General features: G+C 37.6%; 1 protein-coding gene across 1 annotated transcript in view; it reads left to right on the top strand.

Moving 5' to 3' along the window:
* Window positions 1-26,499, top strand: part of fancc (FA complementation group C) — a 39,137-nt gene that overhangs the window by 8,580 nt on the left and 4,058 nt on the right. The window contains 10 exon segments of the mRNA XM_055168004.2: window positions 2,672-2,759; window positions 3,430-3,524; window positions 7,547-7,654; window positions 7,970-8,034; window positions 10,789-10,953; window positions 11,052-11,208; window positions 19,124-19,179; window positions 21,222-21,321; window positions 21,520-21,595; window positions 22,698-22,788. Of these exon segments, the coding sequence (XP_055023979.2) occupies window positions 2,672-2,759; window positions 3,430-3,524; window positions 7,547-7,654; window positions 7,970-8,034; window positions 10,789-10,953; window positions 11,052-11,208; window positions 19,124-19,179; window positions 21,222-21,321; window positions 21,520-21,595; window positions 22,698-22,788 (1,001 nt within the window).

Genomic DNA, 26,499 nt, shown 5'->3' with positions numbered 1-26,499 from the left:
AATTCGCGCAGAATGCGCCATCTGCCCCACAGAATGCCTATTTGCATCTTTGCATTGACTTAACATGTAAATCACTCGTGCTTGCCGCCTCTTCCGCGTCTGGTGTGAACATTCCATTAGCATCCTTATTTTTATATGGGCCTGTATGGATGCATAATTAGTAAAAATGTGACATGGGATTATACATCGCAAAGCGTGTGAATAAAATTGACATGGATGATTTCATTTTTTATTTACTTTATTTTCACCTTAATGGTCAAACATTGTGTTCAGTCATTACAAGTTTCTATGCAAAGGTAAAATAAGGTGACATTTGGTTTTTGTGGGCAGAGGTGGAGCGTATAGCATTTTTGTAGCCATAGACTTGGGCCAAAAACTGTAACTTGGATGGTACCCTTTGTAAAATCTCTTAATGTGTTATTGATATGCAGATATGCATACATATATGGTACCAGTATGTATGTACCTTTGAGATACTAATATGCACTAGGTACAAAGGTGTGTTTTTTTAAAGGGTGCCGCCCCACTTTTTTCTGACACTGTAGTCTGTAACCTTTTAATCAGTGATTTTATGTATGAATAATCAGTTTGTTGTGCGTTGTGTATATTCGTGTTGATGTAGTGATTATTTTGGCTGCACGAGGTGTTTTTCCTTGTGTGAGGCTCGACGAGTTAGAGTTCCATTGGAACGGTGCCCCAGAATCACTAATTGTCCAACAACGTATGTGCCTATGAAATGTAAAAAAAGGCTCAGATCCTTTGTATAGTTTCCAGTGTACTGTAAATTGGCAGGGAACATCTTGAACCGATGCAGAAATCTGCGATCTTAAACATAGCTTTGCATTAGCATGCTGGTTTTCATTAATTACGTAACTGACTCGAGGAAATGATCAGTGACTCTTCCAGCTTGTCTTCATGAGAATAGTTTTATGAAGAGCATTGTTGGCTCAAATGTTACTTGGATATAAAGATTGTTTTTTGCATATTAGTTAGTTTGTTCATACATGTGATGTCAGTTAACTCAGCGAGCACTTAAACTGTCATTATTACTTGGAGGAAACCATAGTTTTGGGTGGGACTAATGAATTCAGACATAATCTGGTGTTAACAGTTTCATTTGATGAGGAAATGCTGAGAAATATGTTTTTTGACATGTGAAAATTTGCTCCTGCTGAGTTTCTCTCAACGACCAAAAAGAGCCTTCAAATCTTCCTTAATGTTCCAAGAGCCAATGTATACCCATAATATATTGCAGTGGTCCTTGGTTTTGTTGCTGATATAACTTTTTCTAGTTGTATATATAAACTATTCAACTATTGTGTCATAGCTTAAAAGTGTTCACAGAAGTTTTTCTTATATTCGACAAAAATGTTTTTTTAAAAATACTTGAATGTAAACATTATCATTGTTATATTCTATATTGGTGTTTATAAAACTGTTAGTTCCTGTCCTTGATTCTGATTGGTCAATAGCTGTGTTTTATTTAAGATAAAGCACAGCTATGACCATTGCACCCAACGATTCTGTGTATCACTGCGTAGACCCCTTAGCCACATATGTGAAGAAATATTCTGTTGCTGTTCACAGTCGGTCAGGGACTATTTTTTCCAGCGGAAGGAAAACTTTTGATTTTATTCATTAAAGTTGCATTGACACACATATTGCATTATTATTATTTTTTTGCTTTAATATTTGTTTTGTGTGGTAATAGGACTGGTATATAGGTATATAGAGTTTTTACAGGATAAGATATAGATACCATCTATATCTGTATTGTCTAATATGACCTTTCTACTCTGCAAAATTTTATTTAACTCTTTTCCCACCATTGACGATTTAACTCGTCAATTAAGAAAAAATGCTTCCCTGTCAACGACGAGTATTTCCGGTTTTCCGCAACACCGTTATTTTCGCAACTTATTAAACCCCGAAGTATCACCCTAGGGAAAGCTGTATGTCCGTGTAAGTTTTGAGGATCACTCTGAATCTTATCTCTATGAAAAGTCATTCACAAAAATTGAATTATCTCAGCTTTTTGCTCAAAATTTGGTGTTTTTAAAGAAACCTACCCATATTTGAGAGGTGATTAAAAGAGAACTAATGAAAGTAGGATGATTTTTTTTTTTTTTTGAAAGCAGAGGGTCTTTTTCTCATTTGATATATTGTAGGTTCATATATTTAAAGAAGAATATTTTCTGGAAAGCATTAAACTTTTGTGGAAATCATGAAAAATGCTGGTGCTGGCTGGCAACTTTTTATAAAAAACGCTGGCGGAGAAAGAGTTAAAATAAAATAGGTATTTTATTAATGTACAATACAAGATATTTGATAGGGCGAGGTTTTGCCGCAGTCAAAATGCAGGACAATTTAAAGGTATAGTGGAGGATTTTCTCGAATTTTAGAAAAGAACCGCCTTCTCCACTTTTTAAAAAAATGCAATTGCGCAACAAGTACCTTTAAGTCAAAACAAATGTCCAATTTGCATCTGGATGCCAACATAACAACTATTTAATTATGAATCTGTTTGAAATGTATATTTTCTTGCAGTTTATTTTTGTTGTTGTTTTATTCTCAATTAATTGTGTGTGTGTGTGTGTGTGTGTGTGTGTGTGTGTGTGTGTGTGTGTGTGTGTGTGTGTGTGTGTGTGTGTGTGTATTTACTGTATTCCAGAGCTCCACTAGCGAGGCAATGAGGACGTTTCCCTTTGTGGGCCAGCTCTTGGGAAGACTTTGTTGGAACCCATGTGTTATTGCGGATGGTAAATTTACGACTCTTCTACACTCGGGGGTGTGTTTCCCATTTGAGACCAAGAAATGTGTCTGCATGGGTTGGGTATTTACACTAATTTTCCAATGAACCCTGTAGCGGCCTGCTGGGCATTTGTTCTGTTATTTTCTTTCCCTGTCTTTCTTTTTTGACTTATCGCCACTTTTTGCACCCACATTTCATTTTTAGACCTTACATGCAATCTTGCTAGTTCATGATAGTTCACGTTTTCTTAGAATTTATACTGTGGGGTTCAAATGTAGGACCACAGCATCTCTTTTGCATTTTACAATTATTTTTATTTATTTAATAAAAATGATATTGTCAGCAGAACAATTTTGGGAAAATGAAAAGTTCAATAATTACAGTAATATCGATTTCACATTTTGTTAGTATTCGGTATAACCTCTTTATAACTTTTAGACCTAATTTATTTCTATGTTTTTCAAAAACATAAAACTTGGTTTATTTCCAGGTTTAATATAGATTTTTAACTCTCCTCTATATATTTTTACATTAACGTCAGAGCTAGGCCTACTTTGTGCCTGAATATATATGTTTGTATGCCTGTTTATGGGTTTCTCATAAGAGATGATTAATGTGGCCATTTCCACATCTTATTAATGGGATTTTGTCCTGTGATCTTGTTTATGTATGCTCAGAGAGCAGCCAGACGCTCCTGCTGCGCTGTTTGAACTGTCTGTACAGCGTTGAGCCGCTGAATGCTATCGAACGGAAAGCCAACATGTGGATCAAGGTAAAGCCAACACTAATCTGTAAAACTAATGAATAAGATACTTTATAAAATACTGTCCTTACATCAACAAGTAAGAATTGTGAATCCGCAAATCTGAAAATATACTACACTCGCTTGTTAAAATGGTTGATCTAATGACAAATATGATTTTAAAAGTTGTTCATACAGTATGTTCATGTTCATATAGAGCACAGATGCAGATCCCTCTGACATGTTTTCTTTGCATTTTTTGACGGATTCTGCCAACAAACCCGTATTTCTGAATGGCCTGAGGGTGAGATTTAGTGGATTTGAAGTGAAAGTGTTTGAAATGTATACTACATGCTGAGAGCATTCCTTTAATATCATTATCTAATTTTTGATAATGATGTGGCTTATGCATCTGAGGTCCTTAAATGGGTCCTGTAAAATATTTGATTGAAAAAGTCAGACCCCACATAATGACAGTTTTCAAGCTGTCAAAAGTGTTTTAGAAATTTCCAATGTACACTTATATTTAAAGGGTTATCAAGGAGAAGTATGGGGGGAGGTCATAAAAAGCTAAAATAATTGTAGACTTTCAACTTTTTTAACAGAGTTCAAACAGATGGTTCACAATAAGTAATACAGCACCCCTCACATTTTTGCCAGATTAAAATGAGTTTGTGTTTGTTTGATAATTTTTTTTAAATCTAATAAAACATAGCGCTAATGAAAGGAGGGCTTTTAAAGTAAACTTTTAATTTGCCAGATGTTTTTTGACCTATATGAAGGGAAGTGGAGTCAGAAGGAGGTGTGTGCTCACTGTCAGAGGCTGAGACGTGGTGTTTCATTTTGTACATTATTTACTTGCTTTGCTAACAATGCCTGGGTGATTCTCGCGAAATTAGGCTTATGAGGTGTCATGAAACATTTTGATAAAAAATTTTTGCACATGATTTCAAATGAAATCATAGAAACCAAATTTTTTTCACATTTAAGGGGAAAATTTTCATTACCGCAATTTGTCCATGACTGGATTTTTGGAAATATTTATACTTAAAAAAACAAAAAGCTTCAGTGCATGTTATACTATAAACATTTACAGTAAAGAAACATGTGGTATTTGGTGGTCATTGGTAAATGTAGAGACAATAACAAGGAATATAAATGTGTCCAAAAAATTTTTTCTCATCCTCTGCAACAATTTTCAATCATTGTTTAAGCCCTCAAGGAACTAACATTTAAAAAATTGTTGGAAGGGACAAAATTGACTGTGACACCCAAGATGGCTACCAGGTAAGCAGTTCTTATTTTTTCTCTCCAGATAAAAGTTGAAATTTAGATTGTCGTTGTACCTACTTTTTGTAAATGCATATATTTAATGTAATATCATGTTGCGTTAATGATAATTTTTTATAATGATAATCTAAAAAATGTAAATAATTGTATAGGAAATATTTTTTAAATCCTCTTAAACAGGGGTCGATAACCAATACGTCGATCGCGATCGACCAGTCGATCGCAAAGGCAATGCCGGTAGATCGCACATAAGTTAGCTGCTCCACGTGCAAAATTGGCATTATGGTCTTAGAGTAATTGTGAAACACAATTCACGCAAATCTTTTTGAGTTGCTGCGTCTTTTCTCTCAAATGTGTTTTTATAAATCTTATGCCAGGCCACTGCAGCTCACAGCCGTCTAACTTCCGAAATTCACCAGGATGCGCATTCTTGCCTTCACACAGGAGCCGATCCACGCGCACGGTGTGTGTGTGTGTGTGCACGCGAGAGAGAGAGAGGCAGCGAAGCGCTATGCTTCTGATACTGTTGTCTTTTTCTAGTTTGTTTCACTAAACCGCATCTCCGCTATTTTAAGGAGTATTCGACATGTACTCAAGGATTTTGTTTAACTTCTCAAAAAGAATAGAGTAATGGTGACAGCCCTGAATTCAATGTAGAGATATATGGAGTATAGTCCAAACAAGCATTAAAAGTGTTATAAAAATTAACTGTGTTTTTAGCAGGTAGATCTTGCCGGCTTTATCATTTTAAAAGTAGATCACAACACAAAAAGTCTGCACACCCCTGCTCTAAAAATAATGGTTATAGAAAGTTCAGACCTTAATCTTATATGTGCATTGTCTTCAATGGCTTTTAAAAAAAATCTGATGTTGGACACCTAAGTCTGAATTTCATGAGAATCACCCACCTATCACCCGCCATGAGACTTATTACAAAAATGGTTTTATTTTGGGAATGTACAATGGTATTTACAATGAGATTTTTAGATATTGACAGTGTGTGTTAGCCAACTAGGTAAATATTTGTGTAAAACCATATTAAATCGGCATTGGCAGTACATCACAAAAACTGTGCAAGACATAAAAACATTGTTTATAAAACCTAATAAACAAATGTAAGACAAAGCAGCACCGGCTGATACGCCACCTGTTGGTTTCTTCATAACACTGTTGTCATCTAATTGCTATGCAATGTCTTCAGTCTTTCTCTTGTGTTGTAGCAAATATATTTGGTTTGGGTTTTAACCTCGGGGTCTTCGAAACGTCTTTCTTCTTTTTCATGTAAGCCTATTTCAAAATACTGTCAAAGGTTTATTTTTCTGTTTGCTGCGGCCTTAATAGGTTGTTCGTTTTTCCATTTAACTCAGCCTTGTTCTGAGCGCTGTTTACTGTCACCATCAACATGAAAGCTCACTCATCTGAAAAGCACTTCATGTCTATCATCATAAACCTCAATGTTTGTCTCTCACAAGGTTCCTCTAGTATGATCCAATTGACCCCCCAGAGCAGAAATGGCAATGGATGTCTGTGTTTCTTTATTCACTGAGCATGAATACACAAACAGTCCTGTCAATCAGAACGCCAATTTGGCCGTGTTTAAGAGTGTTAGGCATTATCATCTTGTTTGTCTTCTTGTGGGTGGTTTAGCTTGCAGAAGAGACAAAGAGGAATGTGGCTTTCACAGTGCCATGGACCAAAGTCTTGTCTGTCATTAAATTCCGTTATTGCTAAATCTCCCATGATCCTTTGCTCTCAAGCGCCAGCTTGACTCGCTCTCTCCACATCAGAGAGACCCAGGCCATGTTTGATGGCTCCTCTGCTCCTGCAGGCCTCCTGGAAACTGTTCTTAGGGAGACTTGTGTGGTCTTTTCAATTACAGTACATTCACCTCTTCAGGAGACTATACGATAACCTTGTATTTATATTTTTGTTAGTCACTTTGTCTTTTGATGTGTCTTTGTCTTTCAAATCAAACCCCACAACTCGAAATGTATGCTTTTGTAAGCAATCGATAATTTTCTCCTGGTCCTATTAGAGTCCTCTCAAGGGCTTTATATCACCAAGAACCATGGCATGGCAATGTCCTGGTAACCACCCAGAATTCAACATGTACAAGAACCACACAAAAAGTAACAAATATTGAGTGCATTTTCTCATTTCTATTGCATGTCTAATTTTTGTGTTTTTGTTTGTTGTTTTATTTAAACAAACTTGCTCTCCACAAACGTTCTGGTTCCATTCGCTTAATTGTAGGCATATTATGAGAGTTGTTTCGATTTACCCTTGGCACCCATATGGTTTAGTACTGTCCAAATTTTTACTTTGAAGAACAACAAAAAAATAATCGTGACGGATGCCATGTTTCTCTCAGGCTAATGAAAAAGGCCTCGTTTCATTGGCCGCGCTGTAGCCGCAGCCAAGCTTACAGTTAAGTGTGATCTGCAGCGTGTTTTTGCAGTTCAGATGTTAGTAATTGAGGCTATTCGGGTCTGCGGAGGACATCTTAGCATACTCGAAACCTAAAGAAACCACATGGCCCCACCACAAACAGACGTGTTTTGTCAAATCGTTCAGAAACGGGCAGGCAATGCCATCCGATCCGTTGTGCTTTTCTTTTCCGTTATTGTTATTTTTCTGCAACATAGGGATGAATTTATGATGAAAAAATAATTGTCAAACAAACTGACAGCTATTTGGGTTTGATGTTGTCACATTAAACAGTGTTTCAAAACTGTCATTGCACTGTTTTCTGTTCTGGACAGAGTTTGTTGTGTCATCTGATATCAGATGAGGAGGGCAGTGTAGCTCATGCTACAGTAAAACATGCCGGATTAACTCCTCAGCAATACCACTTGGACGCTCTTGAAAAGGTTGGACATTTTTAAATTAAGACATGGCTTTACTGATGCATGTATTTAAATCACTTATTCATATGTGACTTAATGGTTACCAGTTTTTAGTTTTTCTAAAACACATGAAGCAGAAAGACACAGTTATAATGTCATTGAAGAAAGGTGTTAACAGTGTTTAAAATTAGTGTTAAACATATGTAATTAATAACGTGTGTTAACACATTAGCTTAAATAGCTGTATTTAACCCCAATGCACATTGCATTTGATCTTTAAATTGTGTTTTTGTTACGTTTGGGAATTTGCTAATTGTTTTTTCCTGTCGTCACTTTCAGGTGGTTTCTTTTATGACACAGGTGGTCATTTAATGTTGTGATGGTTCGCCAAACTCATCATCGAGGTTTCCATAAACACTTCTTACCACGCTTACCAACCAATGTCAGACTTTCTGACGTTTATTAGATCATGATAAATATGTGGAAAATGCCTTTTCATTACACTTGTATATCCTTAGTGGTCACCATGTTCAAACACAATTTACTTGATCTGTTCATTATATTTGCCACTGAATTTATTGTTAACTATAGATTTGAGATTAATCCAGGACTAGGCCTTAGTTATATTAGGAGATTTAAAGGGATACTCCAGCCAAATATCAGAATTACCCCATGATTTTCTCACCCTGAAGCCAATACATATGTCCACCATCTTTCAGACAAACACATTTGGAGTTATTTTGGTAAAGGCCTTTGCTTTATAACAGTCGAAGACGGGGATAAGGGAACAACTTCTGACACCACCGTTTTTTAATATTTTACTATGTTCTTACTCAATTTGGATGAATGAATACATACCTATCTTTTTTCAATGCGTGCACTTTTAATCTTTGTACAGCGCTTCGTGAATGTGTTAGCATTTACCCTAGCCCCATTCATTCCTATGGCTCCAAACAAACGCGAGTTAAAACGAGTCGAGGCGTTTCTTAAAGTATGTTTACTTTTCAAAGTGCTTGCTTGGGAGCGGAGGTTGCGCAGCGTTGGGTCGCGTCACCCGTTGCTACGCAGCCACGAGCGCGCGCTCCGTGATGGCGAGGGTAACGGAATGCGTGATCGGATTTTAATTCCTCTCGCGTCAATCATATCATTGTCACAATGCGATCAGTTCATCTGATCGCGACTTTGTAGTGTGTGTCCAGAGAAGATTTGTTACTTCCGGGTGGATACTCTGTTACTCAGAGAAGAGCTGCTGTGGGGTTATTACCGTAGTTCACATCAAGTCACAGCTTCTAATGGAGACACCGCAGTGGGAGATGTAGTGCAACAGTTTAATATTAAACTACGGATGAGAAAATGACCCATCAAAGTGCCCAGGTTAGGAAAAGAGGAAAGATTAAGAGAAATTACAGAGGATACAAGTATGTGCACTTCTATATGAAATATATATGAAGTATAATACATTATTATCTTGCTTGCTTATACATAGAGCAGTATTATTTATTTTTACTCTCCAACTAGCTTATGTAACATTGACTACCCATCCAAATGTTTAAGGATCACTTTCACTTATTAATATTTTTCTAAATATAATAGCAAATTCATTAAAACGGTGGAATAACAAAAAGGAACATAATAAAGTCAATACTATGACTGAAAACAGTCAAAAATAAATAAAAACAGAAACACTTACTGTTGGTACATTTTTTATAATAGTTTATAAATGTATAGGAATTAAATTTGTTAGTTTTAATAGGCCTTAGTTAATAATTCAAAGCCTAATAAGGTTAAAAAAATATTTACTTACTTTTATAAATTAATGTATATTAAAAAATAAAAAACACTGTTTATATATTTTCAAGTATTATTATACATGAAAAAATATTTTAAAGAAATATTGTACTTTTTTGAACGTTAAAATAGCTCTGCGGCCCTCTGATGAAATGTCAGTCTCAGAAATGGCCCCAAGCCAGTTTGAGTTTGAGACCCCTGGTTTAAAGCAATAGCACTGCCATTATTTATGTTTATTAAAGAAATCCATTATATGTAAAAAAAAAAAAGAGTTAATGTTGTTTATAAAAGAAATGTTGAATAGCAAAAACCACCTTTGAAGGTTGTCATGTTGTCTTATTATATTTGTTTTAGCTTAATTTGTGCCTCTCTTATTATGTTGGTCAGTTGAATGTTAATTAGATCCAATCCATGTTAAGTAAAAATAATTTGATGCAGAAATAAACTAGTTAATAGACCAACTGTATAGTATTGTATACAAGTGTTTAATATTGGTATCGGCATCGGTATCGCCAGAAGTTGTCTGTTTAAATCGGTATCGCCCAAATCCTATCGGTGCATCCCTAATTTAAAGTGCACGCATTGAAAAAAAGGTATGTATTACTTTGTCTAAGTTGAGGTAAGAACATAGTAAAATATTGAAAAACGGTGATGTTTTCCTTTAAAACCCCAAAAAACGTGCATACATCCTTTAGAGAGGTAATACACATGGTTCCAAGGGGTTAATAAAGGGCTTTTGCGGGTAATCATTGCAATTTTGTAAAAAATATTAATATTTCAAACTTTGTAAACTTTTATAAACTTTACTTCCAATAACGATAACATCTTGGACTTGGCAATTTATGAGAGTCACTGCACAACATACCTATGGCGACCAACGCTTACTACGTTAAAACCCTTGTGTAAGAAAGCAAGTTTTTACAGTTAATAAAGTTTGAAATACAGAATCGCATTGATTACCGGCGGAAGACCTTTGTTGACCCCTTGGAACCATGTGGGTTGCTTTTTTGAAGGATGGATGCACTTTTTTGGGTTGCTAAGTCAGAAGTTCCTTGACCTCGGTTTTCTATTGTTATAAAGCTAGAAAAAGCAAGGATATTTCCTAAAATATGTCCAAATGGATGAGTAAATCATGGGGTATTTTTGATGTTTGGTTGTAGTATCACTTTAAGTAGTTTTTACAAACATACCTTAAAAAAAAACATTACTGGTATGCAAAAATGGCACTTGATATATGTTAAGATATGTCAGTGCAAGATGTTTTTAAATGAAGGCAACTCAAACATGCATTTTAGTCTGGGACTATGATAAACCATATTCACGAAACCTCCCCTACAAGAAATAATCCACTATCTCAATTGTTTTTCTAGGTGTTCAAACAGGAACATTCACACCATGTCAGCAGCATGCGTTCCCCTGGTCACATGTCAACATATGGCACCTGTCATTGGTGCCCTGTTAAAGCACTCCCTACTGTGTACATCTTCCTGTCTGAGCGAAGAGTTCATTGAAGAAGTCAGTAAGGCCTGGCTAAGGTAAACACAACATCATTGCTTACATTACCAACATCTAATTATAACATTCACAGTGCATTTGAATGTAGTTTTTTTGTCTTTTCCTCTCTCTTGTGTAGCAAAAGACTTGTGATAGAGGAAGAGGCTGTGGTGGCCCTATATTGTCATAACCCCACCTGTCTTGAGGGGGCAGCAGTGAGCTTACTGGAATCTGTATTGTCTGACCCTAATATAGCGACAGAGAGTCTGGACAAGTATGTTAATGAGACATTACTGGTAAGCACGGTTTTTTACATTAACACACAGTCGACTGCATAGAGCTGTATACAGTTTAGTCTGTTACTAATTGTGATCGTGTCGGTCATCATGAGATTAGAAGCATCAAAGTAGTCTTAGCCATGGATTTTGAAACATTAAATTTAATCTTTGACATGGCCTTACTCAGTCAATATTAAAGATATCAAGGTCACAATAAATTACTTAAGCTGGGTTTGCACAGAATGGGTCACAATTTATTTGATGTTGAAAATAGGGTAGAGCATGGTAACAAAGTGAAATAAAGGAATTTGTTTGTTCATTGTTAATGTAGCGCTCAGCGTTTAAGATTGCATCATATACCGGCATCATGAACGCTGTGACGTGACCCAGGCCTGTGGTTCGTACACATCAGCACTATTAAAACACATCTTTACGAGTCTGTTTTCTAACTTAAAATCACTGGAATCAAGACCCTATTCACACGTCTGTCTAAACACGTCAAGTGGGTTGTCATTTAGCTGATCTCTGGTTCACTCGTGACCTGTTTATCATCTCATTCTGAGCGTTACGGACAGGGAAAATGAGGCCCAAATGCAGCTGCATTCAGCTGTGATTTGTTTGTGCTTCGGAGCAGATTGAACTCTGCGGCACGTTTACGTTGCAGGAACAAGTTGTTTAAACCGCAATCAAAAAGGGGAAACCAGAAATTAGTTTCACATTTCTGTTTCATCCACCTTCCTCAAAGCTTCGATCCAATAACAATAAACAGCATCTTACAGCATCCCACTGCCAGAAAGGGGATGTTTTGGCCATGCTGTAATTGACCCTCCCTGAAGTGTTAGGAGAAGGTATGAAGGAGTGTTCAGAAAGCCCATCTGTTTTCACTAGGGACGTAAAGCTTCATCCTTCATAAAAAAAAAAAATGAGAACAGACGACCCTTTGCTGCTCCTCTTTAAAAATGAGATTATGATATAGAGCGAATGCTTTTGCTACGTATTACACATTCATTAAGTGCTTTCGGATGATTTTAAGATCCACTTTTGCCTCAGGTCATTCAGAAATACTGGTTTGTTGGAAGAAACCATTTAACGCCACAATGATTTTTCAGCAAAGTCACAGAAGAATAATTGGATGAACGATGGCTTGCCTACGTCTAGGTGCAAGAGTTTTTTTACCCGGTTAAAGGAGGCAGTGGCGTGTTTACCATTTTGGGGGCCCTATGCAAAGTCCAAGAACCAAGGCCCCCCATGCCCCAGCATTGCCCAAGGTTTTTCAATTGAATTGCACAACAATAATATTCAGTATATAGAATTAAGTGAGATATTTATAAACCGGGTTTATTTTGTTTTACACTGCTTAAAATAACACTAAATTGTTACAGTTTGGCATGACAAAAATTCTTGGTTTAGAAAAAATGTTTCGCACCCCTCTCAGATATTTCTTTTGCTTGCAAATGTATTATAGGATGTATTTAAAACAATGTAATTAATACTGCAACTTCAGTTGCGACATCTTACTAAAAAAACTAAATGAGGAAAAAGAGGAAGCATTAGATTATTATTCAGACTGATCTAACAAACTGAACTAACAAACACCAGCAAAGCACATTGTAAGTTGGTTATTGCTTGAATTTATGGATGGGAATCACATAACTCTCATGTTCATATTGTAAAAACAAACTTACTGTGAGATACAACAAGCAAATAGACTAGACATACACTAAAGAGGAGATTTTAATGACAATGATGAGATACAGAATATGATTTATGTATTTTAGACATTATTTAAACCTCTGCGTGGTGTCTTTATCATGTTTATACCTGTACAAGTGTGGAACAAAAGATGCGTGTCACAGATCAAACCAAACCACCAATCACAACTGTGAAGCCCAAAGTCTTTAAAGTAAACTTGACCATCGAGTGAATGTTGTGCAGTTACGAGAGCACAGAGAGAGTCGAACGAGCGCTCATTCCAGCACTTGTGTGGCTGCTTTTGTGCGCACTGTGCAGATGTGCGCTGTCCCGTAGAGTTCGCTCATGTGCGCGCTCGCGAGGACGCTTGTCCGTGCGCGAATAGTGTTCTGCGTGCTCATATCTCTTGCTCGTGCGTGTTTTTTTGTGCGCGCGACTTTTGGGTCTGATTAAACGCCATAGCCGCATATAAATGGTTCGCGCAGCGCAGATCACTTGAGTGGCGCAGTTTCGTCCTTCTTTTGATGAGTTCGGCTTCCCATACTATATGTGCCCTCGCGAGGATGCGCGCATATATTATTCTGCGTGCATACTTGCACATCTCTCGCTCGCGCGTGCTTTATCCGTGCCTTAGATTTGGGTCTAAATAAACATAACATACTTTCACACACCTTGTGGCCAGTAGGGGGCCCCCCCAAGCCCGCGAGGCCCTACGCAATTGCGTGGTTTGCGTGGTGGGTAAACACGCCACTGAAAGGAGGTTTAACGAATATATTGGGATATTGACCAAATTTAGCCTTTATTCAGGAAGGACAGGTGAAGATTGAATGAAGACTTTTTTAGAAGTGAATATTTTTGCATGTATTTAGAGGGTTTTCCATCGAAAGACCGTAAATACCTTTTATGACTAATAACCTTTTCATTGCCATTATAGTGAAATTAATGAACCTAAACATAAAAGCAAAAAATGCTCAATTACAAGAAAGCATGTCAGACGCACTTAGGGGCCAATCGCACCAAACGCGTTTTAAACGTTTGAAAACGTGAGACGGACATCATTGCCTTTATTTGATTAACTTCAGAAAAGAGCAGTGTGCTGTGTATTTCTTTTTTATGTTGCTAGGCAACCACCGAGGCAGCTGTCCTGTCAAATATTAAAGCGTGAGCGCTCTTGAAACTTTGGTATGCTGTTAACTGTCCTATTAGCTGACTTATGTAACTTATGTCACCAGAACGGAAGGCCCACCTCTCCACTCATTTGATTGGACAATGAAAAAAGCTAATGACATCGGGCGCTATTCCGCTTTTTCAACTTACGACGTTCAGTGAGCTCCTGCAAAAATGCTTGAAGTGGCAGCATAAACCACGCACATAACGCTCACTGCCCATAAAAACAATTTTAAAAAGCCGCCTCCCACTGCCATAAATTTGTTCTGTATGATCCACCCCTTCGGTACCTGCACAGAGCGCAACGCGTCAGAACCTGAAAACCACGCCCATCGGTGGGGGAAACAACCCATCCGTCTCCATTAACTTTGTATTGCGAGAGGCTGCCTCCTTGTCATTTCGGGCTTATAACAAAATGCAGCAGAAGGGGTAAAATGCCCAAAAGCTGCTGTGTGACAGGATGTACAGCTAACAAGCCAAAGACCCCAGAAATATGTTTTTGAAAGATGTCGACCCCCCCAAAAAAACGAGCGTTTAAAGACACAATAGTGGAAAATATGCAACTTTTCATAGTATTGCTATTAGTAGAACTGCGCCCACTGGAGGGAATCCACTTTTTTCTCCTTAAAGCTCACGTAACACACGCTGTTTCTGCATTTCTGATATTAATCTGGAGTACCTATAGAGTAGTATGACATTCTTTATATCTCCGAAGAGTCTTTAGTTTAATCAGATTTATAAAAGAAAGATTAGCTTTACCGAATCTTTCCGATAACGTACGAAAAAATGAAGAAGGAGGAGTTATAACACGGGAGGAGCGAGTACGAGTCATGCAACACTATACAACACTTTTTTAACTTATGATTCACTACATGTTCGTGTCATTTTTATAATATACACGCGCCTATTTCCAACATAAGACAGAAGTCTTACTTACCACGTGTAACTCGTCATGACCCGGTTCTGAAAATCCACCGCATCAAACACACACGCAAAACTCCGCTGCTAATCCGGATAATAAACTATATCCATTGTTTCCATGAGGCTGGATGTCTTCTTACATCCAAAAACACACTTCTTGTTGTGCCATTGTTGACTTTTGAAATTAAACAAAGCTGAGTGGCGTGATAAGCTGTTAGCAAGCTCTTGCGTCTCCCGCTGACTGACGGCTGGGCGGGGTTTTCCGGGGGAAGTTTTCCGGCGGAAGCCCATATAAAGAAGTGATACGTATCGAAAACCCCTGAAACGTCAGTTAGAACCGTAATCGAAAAAAATTAGCCGAAACTTGTACGAACCCTGGCGAAGTGCATTCGGCACAGAAATACTCTGAAACACGCCCAACTGCATTTTTGACACTTTGCCTACGTTTAGCATGAGGAAACAACTCTATAACTGTGTTAATAAGTCAGAATGCTTGAAATACCATTAAACCCCCCCTTTAAAGGCTGGGTTTTACGGCTCGACAGCTTATAAAAACTTATTTCAGGTTTTTTTTGCTTGTTAGCTGTATACATTGTCACACAGCAGCTTTTAGGCATTATTCTGTTTTTTGTTATAAGCCAGAAATGACAAGGAGACGGCCTCTCGCAATACAAAGTCAAAGGAGACAGTTGGATTGTTTTCCCCCCGGTGGGCATGATTTTCAAATTAGCATAACTGCGCTCTTTTGCTAAGCCCCACCCCTCGAACGCAGATGAGCCAATGGCAGTTGAGTATCAGTTGCACTGGGACCAGAACTCTGAAAACTGCGTTTCAGCGCAACGCATAGAAAAGCATTGTAAGATCATAAGCCTACATCGATTTTATTGTGTTGTTATGCTGCCAAAGAGGTAAAACAATGTGCCAGGGGTACTTATAACACTAATCCCAGGTATCTGAGAAGGGTGGGCAATAAAATTTATTTTATTCCATTTTCTAAACCCAAACAAGACAAAGCAAAATGACACTTAATGTCCAGATCAACAAAGATGTATACATCTATTCTAAGGTAAGTTGAAGGAACAATGATTTTATCTGTGCTAACGTCACCTAAACTTATTTAATCACAATCATTATGTACTAAAACAGCCTCACCTCTAATAAGTTTGATAACGTTAGCTTGTGCTAACGTTAGCTAAAGTTCAATGCCTCTATATTAAACTGTTTAAATGTAAATTAATTTAATCTTACCCTGCGGTACATGAACAGTGTTAATCCTGATGATCGTGACGATCGTAACATGTGGCTTCTCCCGCTTGCATTGTGATCTGTATACGCTCGCTTCCAAATTAATCTTGTTTCCCATCATATTAAAATCTTTATGTTATATCCCTTGAGGTCCCACTTGAATGCTCCTCAATGAGAGGTGGTCCTTCTGTGTCCAAAAAATATCAAAAACATCCTGTGACAAGGTTTTCAAACTGACAGCTCCCATTGTAAAACCGCTAGCAACCTTTTGTTTGTCCGAGTTCTAAGCGGTAACTAAGGGGGGCGTGGCTTAGCGATAGGTCAATTGCTTCCAATTGTTTCCTTTTCAAAAACGCTTGCTAATGTCACTTCTCACTCGGCCGTCCAATCACAGTGGAGGAGGGGCGGGACAAATATCACAACAACCAACCGGCGCATCGTTCAATGACTGATAAACAAAGCAAAAGTATCATAGCAATCAAAGCACTCAGTTAAAACAAAACGTTGGTAAGCGCCTACAGTCGGCGTTCACCCGGAATTTTCAACCGCGTTTAAAGGGGACAGAGAAAGAAAAACCATTTTTACCTTGTCTTTGTTGAATAATGGTAGTCTACCCACATTCACAAACATACAAAAAGCGCTAAACATGCTAAACATCTCAGTCTCATAGAAATTCCTCTTTTAGAAATGTCAGCCAGAAAACAGCCCAATCTGAAAAACTGATGCTTATGACATCACAGGCATCTAACTGCCCATCCACTTTAAAATAATTGGCTACATTTTTTGAGTGGCAGCAAAGTCAGCCAATCAGTAATGAGTTTGCAAGTTAAGCCAGTAGGGGGAGCCAAATAGGTGCAAAACCACTCATTTGAAATCCCCCACCCTACTAGAGCTATCTGAGAGAGGTTTTTAGGAAGCTTCTAAGGCATTACAGACTCAAACTAAAAAATTTTTGTCTACATGTCACATCACAGAACAAGGATAAATACTCCGTTCAACCATTCTATGTCACCTTTAAGCGCTTTGGTGAGCACGCCCCCTTAGAGGGTTTTTACATATGAGCTCTTGGTATCTGTCTTAGAGGAACTGAAACAAAAATATTGATGATTTATCCTGCACTATACAGGTTTTTGTACATTCAGATGTTTTCTGGACTGAGCGTGTCGCTGCCCCAAAACCGTCAGTGTCACTGAAATATCTTACATTTTCAGTACTGTGTCCTGTTGTTTTGTTTTAAATGGACACATAAGCAAACATCACCATTTCACCAATCACCACTCTTGTCTTTATTGCTAAACAGATTTGTCAGGTTTTATCTTCAAACAGAATTGTGCAAGAAGACAAATCAGCAGTTTCAGCCCCAGATGCACCTCAGTCTTTGTGAAAAATCGCTTGTGATTGCGGTCACACAGTTTCGTTCATTGGTTTTATGACTTTGGCTGTGAGTTTAGGTTTGAATTGTTGAACCCTGTTTTCTTCCTGTGCTCTTTTAGTCTCTCTGTCTTCTGTTTTTCGGCTCATACCATCTAATGTTTGTTGCTGAAATGCGTCTCTTTTTATTGGAGCAGCAAATTGGCGGCTTTTGGCAAGCGTTGACTAGCTGGGGTTACGGGAATATCTGAGATGCTTCAGGGTTGGGGGGCTGTGGAGAGTTGGGGCATGAGGATTGTGCAAATGTGTGTGCAAAGAGTAGAGATGGCGGTGTCTGGGTGGGGTTGACTTTTTAATGGTCCCAAATGTAGGAAAGAATAATTACACTTTTCCCTGTGGCACACACGCACACAGATGCCCAAAACAGACTAATGCTCACTCTGAGGATCAAAGACAGCAGGGGCACATGTGGGCTCTCTGGTGCACTGATGTTGTGGGTCTGGTTGAAATGTTTTATGGCATTCTTTACACACATGAACTATGGGATAAGGCTGTATATTAATGAAACCTGTTTTATAGATGGCAACTTCGAGTAGACTCCCACAAAGAATCAATAATAGTAGATTATTTTTGAGAACAAGCAGAATAAATAACAAGTTAAATACCTTAGTTCAAATCATAGCTAAAGCGCATCAATTGCTACACTGAGCTAACGTTACTGCATGTGTAAAATTAATGTATTGTATACAAATCTACAGATTATTGAATTGTTGCATGGCTGCCAAATGTCTCTTTGCACAGCGGTGGGTGATCCATGCTCATTTTCTCCTCTCATCTTTAGGAAATGAAAACATTTATTTTCGACAAGGTATTTGTTACAGAGGTCAGTTTGGGCACTAGCCAGACCAATAAACAAACATAGACCGGAAGTTAACATCGGGTCAGGTGCGTAACCGTGACAACCGAGCATCCAAGCACCTGTTGAAACTGTCTTTTAAAATATGACACTAAGTTTGTGTGCCGCATCAGACACGCTTACATCTTCTTGGATGTATTTTTGTAGTCTTTTTATTTTTTGTTACAAGAATTTGAAACAGATGATAATGCTGTATAATAAAGCAATGCACGTTTTGCTGGTTAAGAAATGGCCCGCTTAGATTGCAACTGAGCAAACAAGTACTCATTATCACTGCAACATTGCCCTCTAATGGTTAAGTAGGGACGTAACATCCAAATGTTTTCATTAAAGGGATAGTTCACCCAAAAATGAAAATCCTGTCATCACTCACTCACTCCCGTGTTGTCACAAACCTGCACAAATGTCTTTGCTCTGATGAACACAAAGGAAGATATTTTGATGAATGTTTGTAACCAAATCGTTTGTAAGCCCCATTCACTTCCATAGAATAGAAGTCTTCATGAGAACAAAGACATTTATACAGATTTGTAACAACATGAGAGTGAGTAAATGATGACAGAATTTTCATTTTTGGGTGAACTATCTCTTTAATGTACAGCAATGTTCTTACCCCACCAGCCACAAGCATCGGCCCTTCACTGCCACATCTTCCTGACCATCAATGAGATTTACAGGTAAATATCGAATTTGGTATTTATTTTATTACACAGGTGCATTTACGTATCCACGAATGGGTAACACTTTACTTAAAGGGGTGTTCATAAGACTGACATAACACATTCATAATCATGACATAGCACGTGCCATGAACATGAAGGAGATTTTATGGACGTTTATGTCAACTGTCATTAAGTGTCATTTGTTCAATTATGTCAGTTTTAATGCAAAGATGACATTGTTTGAGATATCTTTATGACAACTTGAGATAAACCAATACAGCATAACTGACCACTTTTTACCAGTCATACAAATTAAATTTGTAATTAAGTGTTAATACTCTGTCATCTAGTTTTTATAACAGCATCATAAATATTTTTCTTGACTTTAACTACAGTGGTACAAATATAATTTGTCATTAAAATATCATTAAGTGTTAATACTCTGTCAAATAGTTTTATAGCAACATCATTTATATTATTTAGTTCATAATGTTTTTTTTAAGTTTCCTCCATGTGTTTAACAAATAAAATCAATCATTTAATTATAATAGTAATACAAATTAAAATTATATTTTATTGCATTTGGAGACTGATTCACCTAAAATTAAATGAAAACAGTACAATAATGGGTTAAGCCCTGCAGGGTAGGTTGATGTTGATGTCTTTCTTTGTTCAGTCGAGAAGAAATTATGTTTTTTTATGAAAACATTGCAGGATTTTTCTCATTTTAATGGACTTTAATGGACGCCAATACTTAACGCTTGGCTCAACACGTAACAGTTTTTTTCAACGGAGTTTCAAAGGACTATAAACGATCCCGGGCGAGGCATGGGGGTCTTGTCTGGCGAGACGATTGTCATTTTTGACAATAAAAATGACAAATGTCCACTTTTAAACCACAACTTTTGGTCTAGGTCCGGTCCAGCGCGACCTAACGTAAATGCTTAGTGACGTAGGGAGGTCACGTGTTACATATATAAAACGCACATTTGCAGACCATTTTAAACAATAAACTGACACAAAGACATTAATTAGTATCATTCCACATAGGAACGGTCCTCTTTCAACACACTTGTAAACACTGGGGCGGAGTTTCCATGCGTCCTCTGTGACCTCTTGACGTCATGACGTATTGCGTGAGGTCACGCTGACGCTTTCAGGACCGGATCTAGACGAGACATTGTGCTTTAAAAGTGTATATTTGTTATTTTTATTGTCAAAAATGAAAATCGTTTTGCTAGATAAGACTCTTATGCCTCTTTGGGATTGTTTATAGTCCTTTGAAACTCCGTTGAAAAAATCTGTTATGTGTTAAGTGTTAAGTGTTGGTGTCCATTAAAGTCCATTAAAATGAGAAAAATCCTGGACTGTTTTCCTCAAAAAACATAATTTCTTCTGGACTGAACAAAGAAAGACATCAACATTTTGGATGACATGGTGGTGAGTAAATTATCTGGATTTTTCTTTTAAGAAAATGGACTATTCCTTTAAGTATAATATTTTGACGTGTCTGTTGCATTTTGTTAAGGTATTTAAAATTATTTGACACTATTAACACTTAATGACATTTAAATGGCAGTTAAATGTAATGTTAACCCATAAAGCTAGGTTGTTTCTTAAGTTTGATAATTATTCTGCTATGTCATGTTTATAGGAGATTGACATCAAGTTATGATGTATTGGTTTATGTCAAGTTATCATAACAAAGACATCTCAAACAATGTCATCTTTGCTTTAAAAATGACATAATTGACCAAATGACACTTAATGGCAGTGGTCATAAATCTGCATAAAATCTCCTTCATGTTCATGACAGGTGTCATGTTATGATTATGAAGATGTCATATCAGTCTTATGAACACCCCTTCAAGTAAAGTGTTACCCACAAAATTTTTTAACTCTGTATTTCTTCATCTGGCTCTACACACACACAATATATATTGACTAAAACATTTAAATGGATGCATGCCTAATTTGTATTACCTTAAAATATTGTCTAAGATAAATGCATATATTGGATCAGTGCATAGCATTTCAGTAGCTCTGTATGTGTTCAGGAACGTGCTGTTGGAGATTGATGAGAACATTGCCGTGAGAGCCCTCATACAGGTTTATACCAACTGCTTCCTTCAGAGACTAAATGCGTGCAAACCACAGGTACAAACTCTGCTTTTAATCTCTCATTAGGACTGTTTCCAAACATACACAAGCCCACAGAGGCTGTTAAATAATGTGCAATCTCAAGAAATTAAGATAATTTAGCAATTTCATCCAATTAAATTACAAACTTCACTGTTAAGACACAAATGTGATGTTACATGTGTCGTCTTATATCTGTGTGCATGTGATTTATAGGATCGTCTACCACTCAGAGCCTTCTTTCCAAACGTGATGCCAAGTCTACTCGTCCCTTTATTGACAGCACCATCAGGTACAGCACAACCCACTATCTCTGATAGGTACAACCCCTCACTTCTCAAGCAAGCAGATCACAAGCTAGCATGTAAACTACATTATCTCATGAATCTTTTTTCTATTGAACACCTGCTAGTGAGCTGCTTTATAACTGTAAGAGTTTCAGGCATAAAACGTTGAAGAAACTTAAATGTTTATTATAGTATATGCATACCAATAATATAATCTGTATCAGCAGATAACATCCAATGATCAAGGCAGAATATATCTTTGCAATTCAAATGAACTATTCCTTATCTCTCCTCCTGTATCAGAGCAGTCCCAAACAAACACAGCCTTCCTCCTCCTGTACCCACCCTGCCCGTTATCGCTGGCCCCGATCCCAAAGGTCCCCCGAGCCCCTTTAGTGTCTGGTGAACTCCAGAGGATATCCTCACAATGCCACCTATTCTGTAACCAAAGAATAGCATTAGAGCTCAGGTGGCTTGTGTGCCAGCGGTTCCTTTATAGGATGTTTGTATGTCCCGGTTTAGTTGTCATTGTTTGTGAAATGACTGACGTGAAGAGGCTCTGTGTCTCTGAATGTTGACTCGTAAAGGCATGGCTTTAATTATTTATCTCATTGTGCTGAAAATAGCACACAATCTTTCACTGTGCCATGAATTTGGATAGCAGACGAGCTGACTGCCATATACATGTTTCCCAGCCAGAGTTTAGTTTAATTCAGGACTAGGCCTGGGTTATATTAGGACATAATAGTAGTTTAGTTTTTACAAAAAACAATACTGGTTTGCATATTGAGACAAAACAGTGGAACTGATATATGGTAAGATATGTCAATGCAAGATTTTTATATTAAGGCAGATCAAACATGAATCTTAGTCTGGGACTAGGATAAGCCCTGTCCGAGAAACTGGCCCTTGCTGTTTTATTTGTGATTTATAGTAATTTTATTTCAAAATTTTTAGAAACATTGTGCTACCAAATGTTTATGAACACTCTTCTTCATAGAATTGAAATGACTAAAGTGTTTGTTTTTGCTATGTGTGGATGAATGAAAGTTAGGCATCCAGCCTATCATTAGTTTGAAGGAAGTGTCTCATTTCACCCCTCTCCAGACGTTCCCCAGGCAGCCTGGCTGGATCATCTGAACTGGATAAGAAGATCTCTTCAGAGTGTGGTGGAGATCGAAGAGGAGGGAGATGACGGGTAAGATGAGCTTCTAAACACTCGATTGCTTTCATATCTGTGCTCGAGATTTACAGTCTAGGTTTCTAGAAAACTCAAGTCTGACGGGAGGGGCATTTGGACATGGATGACCAATGACCATACACTGTAAAAAGTTAAAAAGTTGGAACTTAAAAAATTACCTCAATTGGTAACACATGTCAGGGTTTGGACGGAAGAGAACCCAAGTGCAGACGATTAAGGGGTTAAACAAAAGACTTTAATGAAAAACAAGACAAAACAAAGCCCACGTGGGGGCAAACGGCATAAAACACATATGACAGAGACTATACACTACACTTGACATAGAACTAGACTAGATACTAGACTTGAATAACACTCGACTGGAATACACACAAACAGTACAAAACGAACCTGCACAGGACTAAGAACACAAGGGTATTAAATAAGAGAAACTAAACAAGATAACGAGGGGAGGACAGGTGACGGGAGTGAACGAATAATGAATGATTAACAGGGAAAACAAGGGGGCGGGGAATAGAGACGAGACACCAGAGGCACATGACCCGATATACAAGGCCATGAGCCTCCACATTAGTGTTGGGCGATATGCCCTATTTTCAGATCGTCCTATCGTCAGCCTGTGAGATCGGCGATACACGATATTATCGGGGGGCGGGGCAGTAGTTTACTCATTTTTTATTTGTTAATTTTTTACTCATTATAACAAGTCACTTGATGGGTGGACAAAAAAAACAAGAGCAACACCGTCATGACCGCAACCTTCTTAAACCTGATGCCATTAATGCGAGCACGTCATTAAAACCCTATCAATCATGATTACTTAATAACTGTAAAAACATGCATCTGCGCACGCACACACACGTGCGCGCACATAAAAACAATTCAATGCATTGGTTTAGTGCTGTTGCAGAAGGCTACACGTGTCAAGCAATGGTGCTCTCAGATGAGACTTTTAAAACGCATCGGTCCAGCGGAACGCGATCATATTTTAAACACAATCATATATTAAACACGAGGGACGTGTTGCTACAACTCATTGAAATGCATATCATAAACAGGATTAATACCTAGTGATCTGACTTCGGACAGAGCGCAGCTCTCTGCACGTACGCGAGAGTGAGAGAGAGGCGCTAATATGCAGCGGGTCATATTTTAAACAAAAAGTAAAGTTTGCCTCAGCTCGCATGAAACGCATTACACTGAACAAATACATAAGGATTACTACTTTAGTTTATGTTTAGACTTCGGACAGACGCGAGAGCGCGTGCACATGAGACAGAGAGAAGCGCAGCTGCTCATGACGCGGCGCGCTGGATTTTAGTGGTAGGAGGAGACCAAGACGCGCGCATTAAGTGCAGGTACGTGCAAGAAGGAATTCTCTCTTTACAAGCTCTCCGCGTAAAGTGAAGCCCACAAACCCTCATGTGAGGAAAAGCATGCATTGTGGATGTTAATGTAAAACTGATGATAATAATAATAATAATAACCATTCGCCAACTATCGTCATGACTATCGCCATGAAAGCCTGCCATTGGCGATATGTCTGAAGATCGTCGATACACGATACTATCGTCTATCGGCACAACCCTACTCCACATAGAACATGGGGCTGTCAGAACCCTGCCACAAGGAACTAGATACAAACATGAAACAAGAATTTTGGCAGGATCCTGACAACACATAGAAAAAGGGAATTATTTTCAACTTAAATTTTTCACTTAAAGTATTTAAAGAGTTTGAGATAAATCTTGTTTTTTGATTGGTTTGTTTTGATTTAAGTCTTCATAACAAAAAATACAGCTAATTAACACAATAAAAACATGTTAACATAATAATAAACATGTTTTGACAAATTTGAGTTATCTGGTTTTGGAACCAAACTCTTCTTTATTTACTTAAACATATAAGTTAAAACACCTTTTTAATTGAAGTACTTTTTTAAGTTTATCAAACTTTTCACTTTTTACAGTGCATATTCAGTGTTATGTTACGTTGTTCAGTCTGTTACAGTCAGTCACAATTGTGTTGACAGTACAACATACACAATACAGTCATTATGCAAATGAAATTATTGGACTGAAGCACTGTAAAAAAAATTATTATTTGGTTCAACTTAATAAAGTAAGTTACCTGCTTACCTTAAAATTTTGAGTTAATTTAACTCAAAAATATTGGTTGACAATATTTTTACGCAACTTTTTTGAGTCAACTAGTATTTTTAGGTAAAATTAAAACTCCAGATTTTAAGGGAACCAGGGGCCTCATGTATAAAGCATGCGTACGCACAAAACAGGGCTGGAAACGTGTGTACGCCAGTTCCCAAGCAAAGGTTGTGATCTATAAAAAACAAACTTGATGGGAGAATGGGCTTGCAGGGTGGGAAATTAGGATGATTCATGTACACACACTTGCAGGTGATCTGTGATTTATAAAGGGAACATTGCTTTGTTTTATAAGTCTTCATAATTTTTGGTGTATGCCATTTTTGGCTTTTGTGTGTACGTAGATTTTTAGTAAGAATCCCACGCACAGTTTTAGACATGAGGCCCCTGGTCATTTACTTTATTAAGTTAAGTTACAAAAAAATTACAAATCATTTTTTACACTGTATATAGACCGTTTCATCGGACGCACGTACGGTGATGCGATTACGCGTCTGAGTGGAACGTTACATCTGGTCTCTGTTTGTTTAATTATTTGACTAGTGTCTAAACTGAACTCTGGAATAAATACCTCGTCAAAAATAACAAATGTTTTGGTTTCCTAAAGACGAGGGGAGAAAACGCAATCATGGATCACTGCCATGTGAAGGAAGGTTTAGTACACATTTTACACAGTAACGTTAGCTCAGTGTAGTTTTCGATATGCTTTAGCTATTATTTGAGCTAAGATAATCTACTTTTTGTTTATTTTGCTCGTTATCAGAAATAATAAATTACTGTAAAAGGAATTGTTGTTATTGATTCTTTCAAGAGTTTACCGGAAGTTACGTTTGTTCCACGAAAGCCGTTTGTTTATGTTATAATATGAAACTTTTAAAAAGACATTATTACATTATTCTATATATACGGGTCCTTGAAATCCTTGAAAAGTTTGTGAATCTGGGGGAAAAATTCAAGGCCCTGTGAAGTTTTTGAAAATATACATACATAGATACAGGTCATTGAAAATGCTTGAATCTATTTTATGCAAGAAGTTTTCTGGAAAAAATCCATATTATTCCCTGTGAAGTGTATGATAATATAAAAATTCTAGACTTTTTATGCACACGTGCTAACTGTTTGCTTTAAATGCTTATATCGTCTGTATGCTAATGTTGATTCATACTTTTTTGCATTGTTGTGTTTGACACATGAAAACTTCTCCGGTTACGGATGTAACTGTTGTTCCCTGAGAAGGGAACGAGACGCTGCGTCTCCCTTGCCATACTTCCTGCGTCCCTTTAACGCCTTTTTTGACAAAATTCCAAATAGCGATAAAATTCATGGCTCCCGCGTCACCCTGTCCCCGTCGCCAAGCCTCACCATTGGCTGAACTCGACACACACATCCAGACGCACCCACCCCTGGAGGCGTCCCCAAATGTTAGTTCATTGTGCATTATCTAATGTTAACAGTTACTTTTAATATAAAATTAACGTTTGCTAAAATTAATAAATGCTGTAGAAGTATTATTTATTGTTAGTTCATGTTAGGTACACTAATGCAT

The sequence above is a fragment of the Misgurnus anguillicaudatus genome, chromosome 5, assembly GCF_027580225.2.
Source record: "Misgurnus anguillicaudatus chromosome 5, ASM2758022v2, whole genome shotgun sequence".
Taxonomy (NCBI): domain Eukaryota; kingdom Metazoa; phylum Chordata; class Actinopteri; order Cypriniformes; family Cobitidae; genus Misgurnus; species Misgurnus anguillicaudatus.
This window is presented reverse-complemented; position numbering and strand designations above follow the sequence as displayed.